The sequence below is a fragment of the Arachis hypogaea genome, chromosome 17 (genome assembly GCF_003086295.3).
Source record: "Arachis hypogaea cultivar Tifrunner chromosome 17, arahy.Tifrunner.gnm2.J5K5, whole genome shotgun sequence".
Classification (NCBI taxonomy): Eukaryota; Viridiplantae; Streptophyta; class Magnoliopsida; order Fabales; family Fabaceae; genus Arachis; species Arachis hypogaea.
Window position 1 is genome coordinate 27,183,000 of NC_092052.1, and position 19,863 is coordinate 27,202,862.

General features: G+C 31.7%; 2 protein-coding genes across 3 annotated transcripts; one reads left to right on the forward strand and one right to left on the reverse strand.

Moving 5' to 3' along the window:
- Positions 1–7,495: 7,495 nt before the first annotated feature.
- On the forward strand, positions 7,496–13,936 carry LOC112764060 (asparagine synthetase [glutamine-hydrolyzing] 1). The gene is made up of 13 exons (XM_025809587.3): positions 7,496–7,796; positions 9,948–10,086; positions 11,003–11,098; positions 11,182–11,323; positions 11,550–11,740; positions 11,891–12,052; positions 12,155–12,235; positions 12,344–12,565; positions 12,653–12,787; positions 12,884–12,964; positions 13,046–13,132; positions 13,242–13,349; positions 13,531–13,936. The coding sequence occupies exons 1-13, from the start codon at positions 7,717–7,719 to the stop codon at positions 13,759–13,761; spliced, it is 1,755 nt and encodes a 584-aa protein (XP_025665372.1). The 5' UTR covers positions 7,496–7,716; the 3' UTR covers positions 13,762–13,936.
- A 373-nt stretch (positions 13,937–14,309) lies between these two features.
- Positions 14,310–19,142, reverse strand: LOC112764062 (protein PMR5). Of its 2 annotated transcripts, XM_025809588.3 has the most exons (6): positions 18,622–19,121; positions 18,374–18,545; positions 17,620–17,798; positions 17,044–17,202; positions 15,156–15,251; positions 14,310–14,874 (listed from the first exon to the last, which is right to left on the reverse strand). In XM_025809588.3, the coding sequence occupies exons 1-6, from the start codon at positions 18,921–18,923 to the stop codon at positions 14,532–14,534; spliced, it is 1,251 nt and encodes a 416-aa protein (XP_025665373.1). In that variant the 5' UTR covers positions 18,924–19,121; the 3' UTR covers positions 14,310–14,531. The 2 variants fall into 2 exon arrangements, with proteins under 2 accessions (XP_025665373.1, XP_025665374.1); XM_025809589.3 differs by lacking the exon at positions 15,156–15,251 and having other exon boundaries at positions 18,622–19,142.
- Positions 19,143–19,863: the final 721 nt, after the last annotated feature.

Consider the following 19,863-nt stretch of genomic DNA (forward strand, 5'->3'; position numbering starts at 1 on the left):
CAGTGTGAATGACAAGGCAATGTCCATGATTCTTTATTTATTGCAGGTAGGGGTGTGCATGGGCCGGATGAAACCGGGTTTGATGTGACCCAGACTGACCCAAAATATATACCGGGCCTATTTATTAGACCCGAACCTGGCCCTAGACTTGATGAAACCTATGCACTTTCAGGCCACGATTATACCGGGTAAAAACCGGGCCGTTAACATTACATTGCCTTGATACCTTCTTATAAGTTAGCATGTGAAAATATCCAAATTTTCAAGACTCCAACTATTATTTGATATGGTAAAATTCACTTAGAAAAATATAACAAGAAACAACTATTCTCTAAAATTAAAGCATAACCATAATCAATACTAATATTATCTAATAACTCCAAATATTTAAATCAATATAAATAACACAATATTATGCATTAGTCTAAAATCTTATGCATTTTAAACATAAAACATTAATTTATAGTCTTATAATAACTAATAATACAAAATATTAAGGTTTACAATACCTAAATTCCACATAAAAATAACCATCATCCATCACTAATAACACAAAATATTAATTATGTATGATGACCGGGCCACCGGGCCGATTTTGGGTGACCCGAGCCATGGCCCGGACCCGACCCGAAATGATGACCGAGTCTATTTTTGAGACCCTTACCCGGCCTTAGACCCGGTGAAATCACACCAAAATATCCCCTAAAGTGTTCGGGACCGGGTTGGGTCTTCGGGTCAGGCCGGGCTATGTACACTCCTAATTGCAGGATGCATTTGCACAAGCAAAACTTTCAAAGACAGTGTATGAAGCCAAGAAGACCATAAGAAAGTTGGATATTGAAGACAACAAGATAGATGCATGTCCAAATGATTGCATGCTATATCGGGGTGAAAATGAAAACTTGACCAGGTGCAAGCAATGTGGGTGTTCAAGATGGAAGCAAAAGACTAAAAAAGGTTCTATTATTAGGTTCAAAGTACCTGTAAAGAGAAATGAAAAACCTATAGTAGCCAAAATGCTTCGTTACTTTCCTATCATACCACGACTACAATGGCTATTCATGTGCAGTAAGACATCAACTGACATGTTATGACATAAAGAGGCGCGTAATAATGATGATTTGTTGAGGCATCCAAGGGACGCTGAAGAATGGAGAAATTTTGATACAAAGTATACTAACTTTTCCAAAGATTCGCGCAGTGTTCGCTTAGCCTTAGCGAGTGATGGATTTAATTTTTTTGGGAATATGAGTACAAAGTATTCAATCTGGCCTGTGATTCTTATTCCGTACAATCTTCCTCCATGGATATGCATGAAACAGACTTCTTTCATTCTATCCATGATTATTCATGGGCCTAAAATGCCAGGTAACGACATAGATGTTTACTTACAGCCTTTGGTTGATGAGTTGATGCAATTATGGGACGGCGTTGAAACATATGATGCTAAAGGGGGAAACACTTTCAAGATGTGTACGACATTAATGTGGACTATTAGCAACTTTCCAAGATTGGAAAACTTACTCTGGATGGAATACGTACAGTGGGTTAGCATGTCATATGTGTAACTTGGACGCTAAAGCTCAGCGTCTGACATTCAGTCAAAAATGGTGTTTCATGGGCCATTACCGCTTTTTGAATTAGAGCCATAAATATAGACTAGACCGAAATAGATTTGACGGGCAAGTCAAAAGAAGATATCCACCAAAGAAGTTATCTGGAACATATGTCTTGAGGCAACAGTCTAACGTGTACGTTTTATTTGGTAAGAATTCAACTATGACACACAAAAAAAACGCAGTGGTCAAGATGACTCGCATTGGAAAAAGAAGAGTATTTTCTTTGACTTCCCATACGGGGAGGATCACATGTTGCGTCATAACCTTGATGTGATGCATATAGAGAAAAATGTTTTTGATAATATGGTCTTCACTATCTTAAATAATAGCAGCAAATCAAAAGACAATCTTAAAGCTCGCAAAGATTTACCGTGCATAGGCATAAGGCCTGAATTGTGGCCGGGCGAAGGTGGTAAATATACTTCTTGAAAACTCTACAAAATGTGGTCTTTCTAGATGGTTACTCTAGCAATATTGCTCATTGTGTTGACTTGCGACAACGCAAGTTATCTGGGTTGAAAAGTCACAACTACCATATTCTGATGGAACAATCACTTCTGATTTTGGTTAAGAATGCATTGCTGAGTCCGGTGTCCAGTGTGATAGCAAATTTGTCATCTTTTTTTCTAAAAACTTTATGGGAAAGCCGTAAACCCTCTACAGCTTGCTGACCTTCAAAATTATGTTGTGCAAACTCTGTGTCAGATGGAAATGATTTTTCCTCTATCCTTCTTCACCGTCATGGTTCACCTTACGGTGCATCTCGTTGATGAAGTAAAACTTAGTGGCCCAATATATTATCGGTGGATGTATCCAATGAAAAAGTTAGCTTGTTAATAAACTCTTTTAATACATTCAATTCAATTAATTGTGTATATACTGAGCGTTATGTTGTATTTATATGAAAGTTATCTAGGTCGTTTGAAGCAATATGTAAGTAATAGGGCACAAGCAGAAGGCTCAATTGTGGAGGGCTATTTATCTGAGAAAATTCTGACATTTTGTTCTAGATATCTGGATAATATTGAGACTAGAATCAACCGATCAGGGTGAGTTGATGATCAACCTGTTGATATTAGACATAATTTAGGAGAAACTATGTTCTTAGAAATTGGAAAGGTATTAGGGGTTCTTTCACATTTTGGACTCACTCCAATGGAAAAACATCAAGCATATCGTCATGTGCTAGTCAACTACGAGGCTGTGGTTCCATTTCTTGAGTAAATATACATATGAATTTTTCAAACATGAATGTAACTCTTTTCGCCCATTGACTAGTTGGCTAATTTCCTATTCTCTCATAAAGTACATTTAGGAAAAAAACAAAGCAAAGACTACAGGCTCAAACAAGATCGCAATCCAAGATAGACAATGTTGTGCATACTGAATTTTCTCTGTGGTTCAAGTATGAGGTTGATAGAATATTTAATTGACCAATGTCTTTCTAGCCTAGAATTTGTACTTTATGAAATCCAATCTTCATATTAAGCATGAATGTTATATGGTGCCAGGTTCCAATGAAAAGTACGCAACATTCAAAAGAAATGAAGTTGCTTGCATGCGGTCCCATATTTCAGGCAAGACGTTTTGGGGCGTACAACATCAATGGATACAAGTTTAGAACCATCACGAAGGAAAATGGGCTGAAAACCCAAAATAGTAGAGTTTATGTCTCTTTCTAGTACAAGACGTTATGCAAGCATACGTGACAATAGAGTGGCTATTGGTAGTGTTCCATATTATGAAAAAGTTGTGGACATATTATAGCTGTCATTTCATAATGGTATTGTTCAAATGTATTTGGACTGATACAACTACCAGCAGAGGTATGAAACAAGACCATTTGTGGCTTATCAGCGTTAATTTCTCTCGTCCGATACACACCGGTGATAGAGAAGATAATGACCCATACATATTGGCATCATAAGCTCATCTCGTATACTATGTGAATGATATAGTAGATAAGTAATGAAGTGTAGTAGTTCATGTGAAACCACGAGAGTTGATGACATGGAATAAGAGAATGAAGAAGCTAAAGTTGGTTTTTCTCCACAACCAGGGTTAAACATGTCAGCGGCATACGACATTGGAGATTTACAATTGACATGGGATGATGATATAAAAGACCCCGCAGATAATGCTTCTGAGAATTTCGATGATGTTGCATGGTAGAAATATGAAAAAAGTGAATGTGATTTAAAGAGGATCTTTGTGTGATTAATAAGTTTAATAATGTTAATAATGTACGTAGTTTGCTGGTTATAATACGATATGAATTTTCGTATTTCAATTAAGTTTGCATATAAGTGTTGGTTTTAATGAATAAAAGCAGTTTTTTGTTTCTTTTATCGTTTTTTGTAGCAAATGTTAGTATCTAATAAAGTATTAATATAGTTATTATTGTTGTTGTTCTTAATGTCGCACCGATGATAATCATGATATCTAATAATCATTATCAATAGCAATAACTAATAAATGTTAGTGAATATAAAATGATGGTATAACAGGACAAATGATAACGGAGGACTTTTCATCATGCAGTGCAATCACAACATTCACTAAAGAAATGGCTATGGCCTCTCTATTATCGTCATTGGAACATGCAATTTCTGTTGCTAGAGACATATGGTTTTCTCTAAAGTGAATGTTAGGTGTTGATTGGAGGCTATATCAGGATGATCTTATTCTAACCAATACTTGAAAACGGCAAACGAATCTACTATGCAGTAGGTTTGTTCCTTAGGTATACACTTAAAAGTTTGCTTTAAACTATATTTCAATAATATATATTTTAAGTTGATATATGCTAACAAATTTGCTGCAATTATATTTGTTATGTTAATGTTCAAAGTTGTAGGAATTTTATGAATAGGGATCAATGTACGAGAAAAAATTTGGGTATATTTTTGTGATATGTGCAACTGGGAAGAACTCGAAAGACATACTTGTTGAATATTAAAGGTTAAAAAATAAATATCTAATATTGAAATTGCATCATAGAGAAATAGTATGTTTTACAAAAAAGATTATGAACTATATATTTTTTTATTATTTAGACGCACTTTACAAACAAGCATGTTGTTGAGTTGGATATTGCTTCAAAAGAGGAAATGAAGTACATAGAATTACACATTACAGAACTTCTTTCCAAGAAATCTGTCCAAATTACCAACAAGGGAGATGGTAATTTTTGTTTATTTTTGTTTAGTTTTAAAATTGTCTTAGCATATTAATGTACCTTTTTTTCTTACTTACTAAGTTCTCATTTTCTTCTGAGTAAACTTAGATTGTTATATGTATGTTGATATTTCTAGTGTCAGCTGAATATTCAGGCAAAGTAGTTAATGATAGTCTAGATGGAGTGATATCTCCTCTGTTGAAATTGACATCTCCAGGCAGTTTGATCTCAATAAGGTTCTGGAAGAAGACAATGAAACTTTAGATAACCAGTAAAGACAAGATGATGTACATGCTCCAAAAAGGGATTTCAATTTAAACAAAAAACCATGGTTTGGATATAACTTATTAGATCCTGTATTACGTGAAGGCAGTAGATTCTTGACAGAGTATTTTTGGCCAAGTCAATACGATGTTGAAGAGAAATTTTGACCTTTTATTTTAACACTTAGATTGATTCTCTTAATTTAATGGTTTGGGTCATAGTATTACATATTTGTCTACTTTAAGTATTTCAATCTTTATGCTTGATTGAACTTTATTTTGATTTTATAAATTCAGACGTTGACATATTTTTTGCTTTTATATTTATGCTTGAATGCAAACTTGAAAGATCTTATAGTAAACGACAAAATCTAATTTGTAAATTTGTTCACATGATTAATCAAAATATATTTTTGTAAGTGATTAATTTTTTTTATGTGAAACAAATCCAAAAATAGTGTAACGATTTAAGTAACAGTGATTCAAACATATTTTTCAAAAAAAGTAATGAGAACGTAAGTAGATCATACCTGGTTTTTTTTTTTTTTAATCGAGTTAGACGTTTTAGTGGCGGTTGGAATAAAACCGCTGCCAATAGTTTATCTTGAATTACCCACCGCTGTAACTGCCACAACATTTCCATTTTGCGGCGGTTACATCAAAACCACCGCAAAATGCCAAACTATTGGCAGCTCTTTTCTTTTTCGCCGCATCAACCGCCGCAATCTTTCATTTAGCGGCAGTATTTTTAAACCGCCTTTAGAAGATAAGTAAGAAGAATAAAAAAAGGGTGAAAAAATTAAAAAAGAAGATTGTAAAAGTAAAAAATTGAACATAGATTATGCCTGAAGTTTTTGTAACTGTTAGTGAAATAAATATATAACTGCAAAATAATTTTGAATTATGTTAATAGGGTTAAAATAGAAAATAAAAAATTGGATATCAAACTCCATATATTGACATTATATATAATAAATTGGACGTAGCTACCTCGAATGCATAGAATCTAAATTAACTTTTTTTTTTATATATATATTTCGGATATTATGCTTTTGAGATGTGTAAACACATTTTAAATTCAGATTTTAGGATTTAAGATTTAGAGTTTTTTATAATTTAAAAGATAAGATTTAAAATTTAGAATTTAGAATTGTAGAAATGACAATAAAACTATAACCAGTGATGGTAATAGATGTCTAATGATGGAGGATGAAATTACCGTAGTGATTATTGGAAGAAAAAAAATAATAAAAGAATAATTTAAAAAAAATACAGATAAATAAGTTTGTTTGTTTATTAGCAAAAATTGATTAATAGGATGTTGGCTCTTTAATTGGTTTAGAGAAGAATGTTTAATTAGTTAATACTAATTAATATTTGTTTAAATAAATTTTTAACTCTTCACTTTTTTTTAGAGTTTAGTGTTTAGAATTTAAATTTAAAATTTAATTAAGATTTAAGATATAATATTTAAAATAAAAAATAATTTTAAAAAGATTAATTAAAATTAACTTGAAAAGTACTTAATTCCTACCTATGCTCATACATAACGTAAAAAGTGGTTGCATGATATAAAACAGTACCTATCTATCCAATTAGTACCGACAATAATATTGCATCATTTTAACATTAATAATTTAAAAATATTTTTATTTTTAATAATATCATTTTATATGATATTTTTTATTGTATATTTATATAAATTTATAGGAAAAAAACGTTATTAAAATAGGAGTAACAATATCTTTTTTTAATCATTTTTTCAAATATTATGATAGATATTTACTATTTCTTTTGAATAAAATTTAATAAATAATATTAAATTACTTTGTTCGAAAGAAGAAACTAAAGTTCTTTAATTACTGATTTATACTAAATTCAATTATTCCATTTTTAGGATTATTGGAAAATGGAACAAGTTTGTCTAAAAAAGATAAAAGTCACACGCAAAAAAAAGTTTGGTATGTAAATATATATATTATTAATTAATTTTAATATATATTATATATTTTGTCATGTATTTTATATGAATAATTAATTTAATAATTAATTTTTGTTGCACATGATGAACAGAAAATAATAAACGTTTGGTACAATAAGAGATAAACTTGACCTTAATAATTCGAGACCAAGAAAGAACCAAAGTACCAAACTGCTCTGAAATATTCACAATAAAAGCAATTATTTATTAACAAAATATCAAGCTTTTGTTATATTATTTATTATATCCCTCAATAAAAAAATGAAAATAATAAATAATGAATGTAAAATGACAAAAACAGTGGGTAACAACAACGAGCCACGTCCCACCACGTGGCACGATGATGAACGAAGAAGGCGGTGGTCCCCGGTCCTTTGGTTAGTGTTACAGGACCACCCAGTTGCCGGTAACTAACCCACGAATATCAAAACTAAAAACGACGTCATTTCGGAGTGAGCATCATTCAATACGCATATGGTGGGTCCAAATCCTACATCATATTTTGCATATAAATATATGTGTTCTTACAAGCGCGGTGTATCAAACCACTCTGCACTCTACCTTGCATTGTGTTAATTATCTTCCATTTTGATTTTTGAGAGCTTCAAATTAAACTTTCTCTTTCTCTTTCTCTTCTTCCTTCTTTTCTGTTTCTTAGTAGCTTTGATCATAAAAATGTGTGGTATTCTTGCTGTGCTTGGTTGCTCTGATGACTCTCAAGCCAAAAGGGTCCGCGTCCTTGAGCTTTCTCGCAGGCAATCATTCTTTTTTCTACATACATACTTTTTATATATGGTTTCTTAATTATGTGTTAATTAATTCCAAATATGCATATATACTTTTCCCTACTACTCATGAAACCAAAGTCTTAGCTTCTTCCCTTTTATGAACTAATCAACCTCGTCGTTTACTATATATATATAGTTGAGAGTTACCAATAGTTGAATTTATGTGCTAATATTGAATTTCATATTAACAGTGTACAATAATGGAATCGTTATACTATATTAGTGTATCAAAATATACTAACGTGATTATTAGTCTATTTTTATAAATTAAATATGAATAATAATAATCATAATAAATTTGAGACTCATGAAGATGATAAATATATTGCACCATAATAAACGGTCATGGATTTAGTTTCCGAAATTAACAAAATATTTTTTTATAAATTATATATAATAAAAAATATATTAAGAAAGAAAATTTGTATATCTACTCTCTCCCATATTCCTATTATATATAGTAAGAGAAAAACTCAAGGATCAACAATTTTAGTTTATATTGGCCATCACTTTTAGTTAGTAGTCCAATATCTTTAGTTCAAGAGTTTAACTCTATGTTTAATTTTTACTCTATATTTTTAAATATTATTGACTAATTATTAGTTAAAAATAACAAATTATACTGATTCTATAGCATTAGTTATTTAGTTATATATATAACTGTAACTTTTTTTTGTATTGGAATAAGTCAAAATTAAAGTTTTATTTTGGATATTCTCATATTTAATTTATGTATATTGGCGGTGATATCAAAATTCTTTAAGAAAGTCTATCAAAGTTGAAATTCTTTTGCTTATACGAGACAATATATTATATATCTACTAGAATTAATCATATTATCACGTATAGAGATAATAATGAAGTAGATGATGATATGTATGAATTTGGCACTTTTGATTCCCGGAACTTTGTTCTAAGTATTTGGTTTTAAGTACAGACTGAATTGCTGATGATGATAGGTATAGCAGAAACTTTTGTTTGTTTCCATCATGTGCTATATCTTCTGTGACTGTGACTTTCATGTGTAGGCCGTGGCAAATTTTAATACCAAAATATACAAAAAATTATGTGAACATTACAGTGATATTAATATTGTTATGAGGTGGATTGGATAGTGATATGAGAACTAATTATATATTGGACATTGAGTGACATAATACACTTGAATTCCTAGCTTTAACTTTCATGGTGGTGTCTACTCAATCAAATATTTTAACGGAATATATGAGTTCATTATTGAGGAGTTGAAATTATATTTACACTTTATGTTGGGATTCCTTGTTTGTGTGTCAAATTATAATAAGGACATAACATTAGTGGGCAACTACGAAAAATAACATGAAATATTGAAATTACTATATTCTAAGGTAGTCACCTATTATTAGGATAAACAAGTGGGCATGTTACATGTGGGGTCGAAATTGAAATTCAATAATTGGTAAAAAATTTGATGGGAAAAATCCAAAAAGGAATGACGATTGAGAAACATATAATTAAAAGTACTTACTAGTTATAACTGCTTAGCAACTATAAAGTTTAGAGAGATCCTTCTGATATTTTAAGAAAAGTGGAAATTTAAGTGCAGTCAACTTCATATAAAATTGATAACTGAGAGCCCTTAAATAAAAATTTAGTTAAATCATTTAATGGCTTTTAACTATCAACTTTACGTAAAGTTAACTACATCTGAATTTTCGCCTTTAAAAAATTTAAGTAAAATTGTTTACAAAATTAATTATTAAATAATAGATATCATTTTAAATAAAAGTTTATGACGAAAGTTTAATAATTATTTTTGGATCAAAAAAAGTATATTATAAAAATATTATTGGATCATCTACCTAAAAATATTATAAGATATTTTAATTTTGTGAAATAGTTTGGAGTTGAAGTAGACCTATTCAATCTGAATTCTAATAGTATAGAATTGCATAAAAAATTTGCTTATATGACTAAACATGTTTAAATATCTGTGTAATTTTGTTTTTGTTTACATGTAGTAAATAGAAATTAAAATAATAACGAACTTGCATATTAAGTATTAACTGAAATATGCTAGAAATAAATAGAAAGTAGAGTTGTGAATGATGATTGTTGACGGTGACGTGAGTGAAACAGGTTGAAGCACCGTGGGCCAGACTGGAGTGGGCTCCACCAACATGGTGACTGTTACTTGGCTCATCAACGGTTAGCCATAGTTGATCCTGCTTCCGGTGATCAACCTCTCTTCAACGAAGACAAAACCGTTGTTGTCACGGTACCCTCCCTAACCCCACATACTACAATTATATCCATTACTCTCTCTCTCTTTCTTTTTTTTTTTTTTCTTTTTTCCTGCTCTTTTTATTTGAATTTAGTTTTGATACATTTTGGATGTATTTTACACGTGTACTCACATAACGCTAGGATAACAAAAATAATTATCTTTTATATTGACAGTATGAATAGTCATGTAAGATAATAGTTATAATTGTATGATTGTGTAAAATATTTTTTACTGAATTCTTCTAATTTTAATAATATTAAATATAAAATTATTTATATATTTTATTTAAAATTTTAAATTAAAAAAAAAGATAATTTTAGAGTTTTTCACTTACATAAACTAAAAAATCAACTAATTATCTCTATCTCCTAATTCAACATTATTTACATTTATCTCCTGCTTGTTTACTAATAAATCGCAGTGAGTGTATGCTTTTTAATTAATTGAAAGTAAATCGCAATATTTTTTGAAAATTAACATATTTCAAAAATTAAATCACATGCATTATGAAAAAAATTATTGAGAGATAATACAAAAATCTAATACAGTAAAAAATTATTTCATTTTGTATTAGGTTTTTTATTTTATATTTTTAATTATTACTAAAAAAATTAAATAATTTTTAATATAATAAATATATAATTATAGATGTTACATAAATAAAATTATAGATATAAATAAGAGGATTTGGGACCTGTTAGAGCAATTTCTTCTAAAGGAAGAAAAAAGAAAATCATTTGGAGGAGTGAGACAAATATTTGAGTAGTGATGGCATGGTGAGAGATCATGAGTAACATAAGGTCAGGGTCCGAGGGAGACTAAAAAAATAATTATCAAAATATTTATAGATAATTATAATATATTTTTTGCAGTAATTTAAGCACAGTAAATTGTGAAAAAACAACAGGTAAATGGAGAGATTTACAACCATGAAGAGCTGAGGAAGCAGCTGCCTAACCACAAGTTCAGAACTGGAAGTGACTGTGATGTCATTGCACACCTGGTTAGTCATCAAATTCTAGAACACATTTTCTTTTCATTAAGTAATTATATGATCATAAATTCATAATGCATATGTTATTACAGTATGAGGAACATGGAGAAAACTTTGTGGACATGCTTGATGGAATATTTTCATTTGTTCTTCTTGATACTCGTGACAACAGCTTCATAGTCGCCAGGGATGCTATTGGTGTCACTTCCCTCTACATTGGTTGGGGATTAGATGGTAAATCATTTATATTAACACTTCAATTTCTCTTATCAGTTTAACTTTTGAGAAAAATGGTTTCATGATATGATACTAAAGCTTCTATGACTTAAAGATTTAGAGTTCAATCCTTGTTAAATCGCAAGAGCTTTTTTGTGAGCTTGAAAGAGCATATTAGAGATATAACCATTCATTGGAAGATAGTCAATGCATTAAAATTAAACTTTATTTTGGGATGTTTCAGGTTCTGTTTGGATATCATCAGAAATGAAAGGGTTGAATGATGATTGTGAGCATTTTGAGTGTTTTCCACCTGGTCATTTGTACTCAAGCAGAGAAAGAGCATTTAGAAGATGGTACAATCCTCCATGGTTCTCTGAGGCTATTCCTTCAGCTCCTTATGACCCTCTTGCTTTGAGGCATGCCTTTGAGAAGGTAAACCACAAAAAAGTACTATTAGGTAGTGTTTTTGTGTACTTGATAGAAAACACACAATTGATTTTAGTTTTATTTCATTATGTTTGGTTTTGCTTTGTATCTTTCACTCAAATTTTTGGGAAACTAATATGGTGAATGTTATTACAGGCAGTCATAAAAAGATTGATGACTGATGTGCCTTTTGGTGTTCTGCTCTCTGGTGGTTTGGACTCTTCATTGGTTGCATCCATCACTTCTCGCTACCTCGCCACCACGAAGGCTGCCGAGCAATGGGGATCAAAATTGCACTCATTCTGCGTTGGCCTCGAGGTGGGATAAGACTTAGTTGTTGTTATAGTAACAATAGTCTATACTACTAGTTTTCTTAACAAAATCTTTAATGTTTTGTTAATCTTTCGTCGTATCCAATAGGGCTCACCGGATTTGAAGGCTGCAAAAGAAGTTGCAGACTATCTAGGAACTGTCCACCATGAATTTCATTTTACTGTTCAGGTATATGCATGAAACAGGTTCTTTTAACACTTTTTAGATCATAATTTGTAGCCCAAGTGTTTGTAAAAATGTCATAGTTAGTAAGTAATTTATATATGGCAAATGCAGGATGGCATAGATGCAATTGAAGATGTTATCTACCACATTGAAACATATGATGTAACTACAATTAGAGCAAGCACGCCAATGTTTCTTATGTCAAGGAAGATTAAATCACTTGGTGTCAAATGGGTGATATCTGGTGAAGGTTCAGATGAGATCTTTGGCGGGTATCTATACTTCCACAAGGCTCCAAACAAGGAAGAGTTTCACCAAGAGACTTGCCGCAAGGTCGTCGAAATTTCATGCTCATTATGAGAACATATATAGGGATTTAAGTGAAATACTATTAAAGTGTATTTGTTCTTTGTTCTGTAGATCAAAGCGCTTCACCAGTATGATTGCTTACGAGCCAATAAATCTACATTCGCTTGGGGCTTGGAAGCCAGAGTACCATTTTTGGACAAGGAGTTTATCAATGTTGCAATGAACATTGATCCTGAGTGGAAAATGGTATGAATAAAAAGAATGTGCTTTGGTTTTCAGAATATCACTTAAAATGTTAATAATTGAATTTCATTAAGCTGGTATATATTTTAACCTGTTCAGATAAAACGAGAAGAAGGAAGAATTGAGAAATGGGTTCTTAGGAGAGCCTTTGATGATGAAGAGAAACCTTATCTGCCAAAGGTATTCTTCAACTTTCCACAATCTCTATATATCTTATGCAAAATTTGTTGAACTAACACATAAACATTTTATTTGATGCAGCATATTTTGTATAGGCAGAAAGAACAATTCAGTGATGGAGTTGGTTATAGCTGGATTGATGGCCTTAAAGATCATGCTGCAAAACACGTATTGAATCCAAATCTTTTCGCTAAAATTCATCGATGAACTGAATTCAGCTAATTGTCATAGAATTTCTGTTGTTTTATGATTGATTCTTGTCATTTTTTATGCATAGGTGACTGATAAAATGATGCTCAATGCTGGTAACATATTCCCCCATAACACCCCAACAACCAAAGAGGCCTATTACTACAGAATGATATTTGAGAGGTTCTTCCCTCAGGTAACTTTCTTTTCTATTTTTATGATTTTGTAAAAAAGAAAAGCGAATAAGGCAAAAATAGTAAAATTTTATTTTCTATTTTGTTTCATGTTAATTAATAGATCCAATTTTGAAGTTACTTGACAACATAATTTGAAAGGGGTTGAATAAAAAAATTGTATTCCTCAATTTGGTTTTGCAGAACTCAGCCGTTCTCACTGTTCCCGGAGGAGCGAGCGTGGCATGTAGCACGGCGAAAGCTGTTGAATGGGATGCTTCCTGGTCCAAGAACCTTGATCCTTCAGGCAGAGCAGCGCTTGGAGTGCACATGTCAGCTTATGACGAAAAGGCCAACTCGGTCAGCAAGGCTGCAGAATTCGAGAAGATTATACCTATGGAATCGAGTCATGTTGGAGTTGCCATCCAGAGCTAGAAGAAGCTGGGGGGCGAGGAAGAATTGCTTGAGAATGAAGAAATGGAAAAAGAATTGCTTGCTGTGAAATTCTATTCCAAGAAATGCTAATATAGATATGACTAGCTTGTATTTATTTTGAATGCTGTGATTTGAACTCTATCAGAATATATTGGATTTCAAAGTGTTTTTTTAATCAGTTTATTAATGAACGCAAGCTCCACTGCTCTTCAGTGATGTAGAGTATGAAGCATATTCTTATTTTTACACTTCATGTAAAGATAAAGAAAATTCCATTTAAAAAGTCGGATTAAACTTGTAAGCAATTGACTTTCAAGTAACAACACATGGAAAAGAGGATATTAATATGGCAAAACATAACATTACAAAGACCAACTTCTAAAATGCAATATACAATATTATGTGAAAAGAATCATAAAAATCCTCTACTCAATGGTATAAGCTTTTAGAAAAGATGACTCTTGTAGAAAAAGGTCAATTCTTGAGTGGTGAGCAATTTGAACATTTGATAGAGTCAATGTTAAAAGTCTGAAGTGTAAACTTCTCCATGTTATCATTCAATTATCGAAATTTATATCATTAAAAGGAATTTAGTTTCTTAAGTAGTCATTGTGATTATTGTTACATTGAAAAAAGGTACTTAAGCCTATAATATTGTAATTTAGCATTCTTTATCCTAATAAAAGCAACAAAGAACTTTCTTAATATATATATATATATAACTTTACAAATTGCAATCATTAAAATTAAAGATGAAAAAGAAGGAGGAGTTAGTAGAACAAAGCAGTGTAGAGAAGTTCATTCCAAGTATCAGGTAATCCAGGAAGGCACCAATGGCTGCAATCAGCTGAGTGGTCAGGGTTAGCTCTCTGCTGTGGACTCAATTCACCACTGTAAATTGAAGGGTGCCCATCTTTTCTTAATGCTGACAAGAATGTAGTGTCCATAAGATATGCAGGATTCTTCATTTCTCTGATCACCATATCCACAATCCTCATCTGCTCTGGATAGGGTCCAGGGTATGATGATGTGTCTCTGATAGGTGCTGTTTCACCATAGCAATTCTTTGTTGGCATCAATGTTGTTGTCTTCCTAGTATTCCATTCATTTGGGCTGTGGCAATTCAGTGACATTAAGTTTTAGCATTAGTTTCTGTTGTGTTAATTTTGTTGAAAAATAGAGTTTAGCTTGTTCAAACCATAGTTACATGGAACATAATACATTTTAGGACGGGAATGAATACAAGGTAAGTTACATGTAAAATATATGTTATGTGGGAAGTATATCCATGGTGTTCTAGTATGTAGTCGATACAAGTTACCTAATTGGAAAATTCATGTAACTATGGTTGAAACTTGAAACAATTAAAAGTTATTTGTCAGGGGAAAAAATACACTGGTGATCGGCGCATAGGAGAAGTTATCCTCTTAGCAAACCTTCTAACATGGTAGGTGATAAGGCCATGTTGAGAAATAAAGAGCTGCGACAAACTAAAATGAATCTAACTGTAAGTGATTTCTAACTATTTAACTAATCAACTAATTCTCTAATACGTATGATGCCAAAGGAGTTACAGAGTTCAAATCCAAATTGAGAAGCTTCATAAACAAATGGTATAAACTTGTAGGTACTTCACAGAATAAAATACCAAAACAATGCTGATAAATTATATCAAAGCCTTAAACGTGGTAGAGTACTACTCACATTAATAGTACAGTATTGTGGGTTGAATCCAACCAGAACTAAAGTGATTTATTTTTTGATATTGAAGCCTTGGACATTTCCATGTTCTATGCCACTAGCTTGCCCCATAACTTATATAGCACATGTACCTTTTGGCCATACCGGATATAAATGTTGTACTGTTTGAATCTTGGAAATATGTTAAGGATTATGTAAAGAGACACAAAAATAGACATATCATATCTAACATGTGCACATTAAAAGGAAAAAAAAAAAATTTAAAGCGGCATAAACTTTGTTGTATAAAATGTGTGTGTAGATAGTATTGGTTGGATGATGCATGAGCTTTATTATTTCACCGACACAACCTTTTCTCTTGATATGGGTCACTGGGATCCTGCTCTAGGAAAAAAACTTCACTCTTCTTTAGGTTTTAAAAGGTTTTTGTGAAAAGGCAATAAAAGTGCCATTGGCAACCTCATGTAAAAATGAATGAATAGCTATGAACTTGAAGAGGGGCAACAAGTGGTATGTTGGCATGCTTCTATAACCATAGATTTGACACAAATGAATTATACAAGTAATACAGCTTTTGAAGTGTGCTGCCATAATGTTGTGAATATTCTGGATAACTCGTTTTTTAATCTCCGTTTTGTAGGAAAACAAATTCCTATTAAATAATTCAGAAATATTAGCTCAAAATATAAGCATGATTTTTCTTGGAGTATCTTTTAGAATCTGCTTCATTTTTATAATATAATGATGTATGAAAAAATCATTATATAAATAACAGGATCCTAAATTTTGTAAAGTAGTATAAAGTAATGAATAATTCTATAATTATGTATATTTTATAGAATTGTAATTCGTAGATCAGCAAATTCTTTTTTATGTTATTATTTTTTTTATGGTGAAAATTCACATACATTTATTTTTATGTGAAGTTGTTATTTTCTAGTAAAAATTCGCATACATTTGTCTTCATGTGAAGTTGTTATTTGAGAACCATTAAATAATTTGAGATACAATTATCTAATGTTTCTAAAAACTATCAATTTTACATTATGACAACTGCATATGAGTTTTCAACTTTTTCCTTTTTTTTTTTTAAACATCAAATAGATTTTAACTCAGCATCCAATAAAGTGCATTTTGCAATTTGCAAAGACTCCAATCATAAAGACAAGAAGACAACACAGGGATAAAAATTTCAACAGTAAGACAAGAACACTCAAATTTCAACAAAGCTAAATAGTGTGAGCTAGCTAAGCTATAACTCATGAGATTAGTCAAAAGAAGGGTCCTACTTACAGCCCTAACAACATCTCACCATATAAAACCAAATAGAAAAATGAGTTTAATTAGGCATAGTGAGAAAAGTTGGCAATAAATCAATAAATCATTTAATAAGCATATGCAACTAGCAGTTTAGTTATAAATAATGAAAATGTTGTTACTAGTTAATTATGAATAAAATGATGAAGTAAAAGACAAGATGTCTTTCTTACCAAGCACACTGTTATACTTATATCATGAAGCTAGGTATCTTACTACTTAAAATAAGATAATGTACAGAGGGAGATAAGGTAGATTCCTTACTTGTAATGTGTAGGAGAAATTGCTTGAAAGAAGACTTTGGTTCTGCTTCTATCAATGTTGTTGTCCACCCAATTAGCCCATGTTTTCATACCTATTTCCAAAGCTGCCAAGCGATCCATGTCTTGGTAGTACTTTCCTCTTAAATTTACATAATCCCAACTGCACTCCATTACTCAAAAGTCAAATTATTTTACATATAATTTCCATGTTATACTTTTAGAATGTGAATCCAACACACTAGAGTTTTCAGAAAGTGTAAAAGAACAAAGCATTATAAAATATATTTTCTTTCAAAATTATCCTTCTAATAAGTAATACAGGGTAATTTTGTTAATTAAACACATCATAAGACCATTAATTTTGAAGGAAACGGCGACAAAAGGCATGATTTTATACCATTTGACAACTTCATGGTGTAAAGTGCATATGACACAAAGTTGAAAGGATGTATAATTGCATATTTTTTTCCTCCTTAAAAAGGAAAAAAAATTGGCAAAATCCCAATATTTTCATTTAGATCATTTTTGCTATTTTAAGATAAGCAAGTTGAGAGTTAAAGACATTGTTGCATATTACCCCTGGAGAGATCCTTGATGAGTCCACCAATGGCCAGTGTTAAATGACAGAACATCAGCACTTTTCCATGCATCTCCATTCCTACCTACCTCTTCTAACCTTAGAATTCTCTTCCCTTGGAACACCTCAACATCCACCAAATAAGGTGCTCTGTAGAATGAAATGCTCATACCATAATCCTAACATACACAACATGCCAAAATTCAAAGCCCAATTAGGATCACATTCACATGTGTAGCTCCAATATTTTGTTTTCCCTTTTCTATATAGTCTATTTTCTATAGGGTAAATCATAATGATAATGTGGCTAAGTTTGTATCAACTAGGCAACATTAATGCCTGACAGCAATTTTTGGGTCCCCTAACTAAGAGAGCCTTGCAATAGTTATTGGACCATCACACATCAAATTTTAATTACAATCATGTCATAAAGCACTTTTTCTATAAATTCTTTGTCCTATTACAGAAAGAAAAAAGGGAAACCTGCCACATAAGAGATCATGAATGAAGCTTAAACAAAGAGAGGTACACAAGCTACTCTGTTGCAGAAAACTACTATTCTTAGCTCTCATTTAACCTATTTTATTTCCTTTCAAATCTGAACTAACATCTTACTATGAATGAAAGTTATCACACATGTGTAATTTTATTCATGAAAATTTAGTATCCCCACAAATCAAACATAATCTTAGTATTATTACTCAGTGAGTGACTCACTGATAAGAAATTGTTAAAGAGTAAAGACTTAACTGACCAAGAATTTGAAGGTTGAAAGAGGATCTCCACTGAGAAATTGAGTGCGTGCATTAGGTGCAGCAGAAGATAGCATGCAAATCAAAGACTGCCATTGGTTCCTTCCCAATGAGTCACCGACAAACATGACCGTCTTCCCTTCCATTTTCATAAAAAACTCAATCCCATTGAACCTATCACGAACGCCACAAAACCATTCAGAATAGCTAAGAGCATGATAATAGTAAGAGAAATTCCGTTACATTATACCTTGGAAGGTCGCAAGAGAGAGGCTTCCAGCGATATGTGAGGTATGCAGAATCAGGACGACCGTACATTTGACAGTTGAATTCAGGGTCTATGATTGGACACCTTGAATATTCGTACAATGGCATTGGGTATTCTTCATCGCGCACCCAACTTCCCTCGAACAATGAACATGCGCTGCTGTGGTTACGGTTATGGTGGTACTTAGCTGAAGAAGAAGAAGAGGAAGCAGCCACGTGGCATTGAAAGGGAACAAGGAAGTGAAGAAGAAGCAGCAGAGAAAAGAAGGAGGACATACGCGCCATTATTGTTGGTTGCTGCAGTGGGTAGTTAGAAGGGAATAAAAAAGAGGTAACCGTTTCGGAATTGAAGGAGACAAGGGTGGGTGGGTGAGTGAGTGTGCTAGCTAGCTAGCTGCATGAACGTGGTGCTCTTAACGTGCCTCACAAAACTGTTTTCCTTTTCTCAAGATATGAAAGGAGGTGCATTTTAACTAATCTTTTAAGTAAGCATTAGTGTTCAAATCCATCTTTTATATGCAAGAAAGAGTTAAATATCCTACTTTTTAATCGTTTAGCAAAGATTTGTACAGTTTTAATATATCAAAGTCTATTTCTGTATTTTATCATTATTATTGAGTCCAATACACAAGAAGTAGAATGGGTGGAATGGACGTAAAGAAAAAGTGATGGTTATTTTGGAGGTGCAATGATTGAGCAGTGAGATGTGAAAGCGAAGGTTCTTTTTTTTTTCTTGTTAGGGTCTCTGGCCACAGATGAACACTGATCATTCGTTTACTTTACTTTATTATCTCAAGATCGAGTTGCTTTTCATGTTAGCATGGATGTAAGGTTATTTTGAATAATCTGCCTAGAGCAAAAAAATAGCAATTATTATCGGAAATTTGATTATTTGAAGATATGGTTTAGTAGGTACTCAAATTTGTTTATGTTTCAGTCACCAAAAAAAAAAATTTGTTTATGTTTCTCCTATTTTGTTTTCTTCTATTGTAAAAATTTTTAACGGATTTCAACTGAGAGTACGAATTTAAAAAGGTGTTCCATTATCTTCGTGTAACATTTTTATGAGTTTGGTTAACTTGTGACCTAATATAAAAACACATAATAAGATTATTATCAATAGAAGTTTTAAATTTTTTGTTAATAAATACAACATAAATGCATTAAAAAAATTAAATATTTTATACTTTTTTTAAAAAATATTTTATAATTTTAATATATGTCT

What these genes read in the sequence shown, in the direction of transcription:
- LOC112764060 (XM_025809587.3), top strand. Translation starts at nt 7,717, where the DNA reads ATGTGTGGTATTCTTGCTGTGCTTGGTTGCTCTGATGACTCTCAAGCC. An exon ending in TTGATCCTGAGTGGAAAATG is followed by an intron (nt 12,788 to 12,883) that starts GTATGAATAAAA and finishes TAACCTGTTCAG; the next exon opens with ATAAAACGAGAAGAAGGAAG. An exon ending in AGAAACCTTATCTGCCAAAG is followed by an intron (nt 12,965 to 13,045) that starts GTATTCTTCAAC and finishes TATTTGATGCAG; the next exon opens with CATATTTTGTATAGGCAGAA.
- LOC112764062 (XM_025809588.3), bottom strand. Translation starts at nt 18,923, where the DNA reads ATGGCGCGTATGTCCTCCTTCTTTTCTCTGCTGCTTCTTCTTCACTTC. An exon ending in TTTCAACCTTCAAATTCTTG is followed by an intron (nt 17,799 to 18,373) that starts GTCAGTTAAGTC and finishes TGTGTATGTTAG; the next exon opens with GATTATGGTATGAGCATTTC. An exon ending in CCTATGCGCCGATCACCAGT is followed by an intron (nt 14,875 to 15,155) that starts GTATTTTTTCCC and finishes GAATTGCCACAG; the next exon opens with CCCAAATGAATGGAATACTA.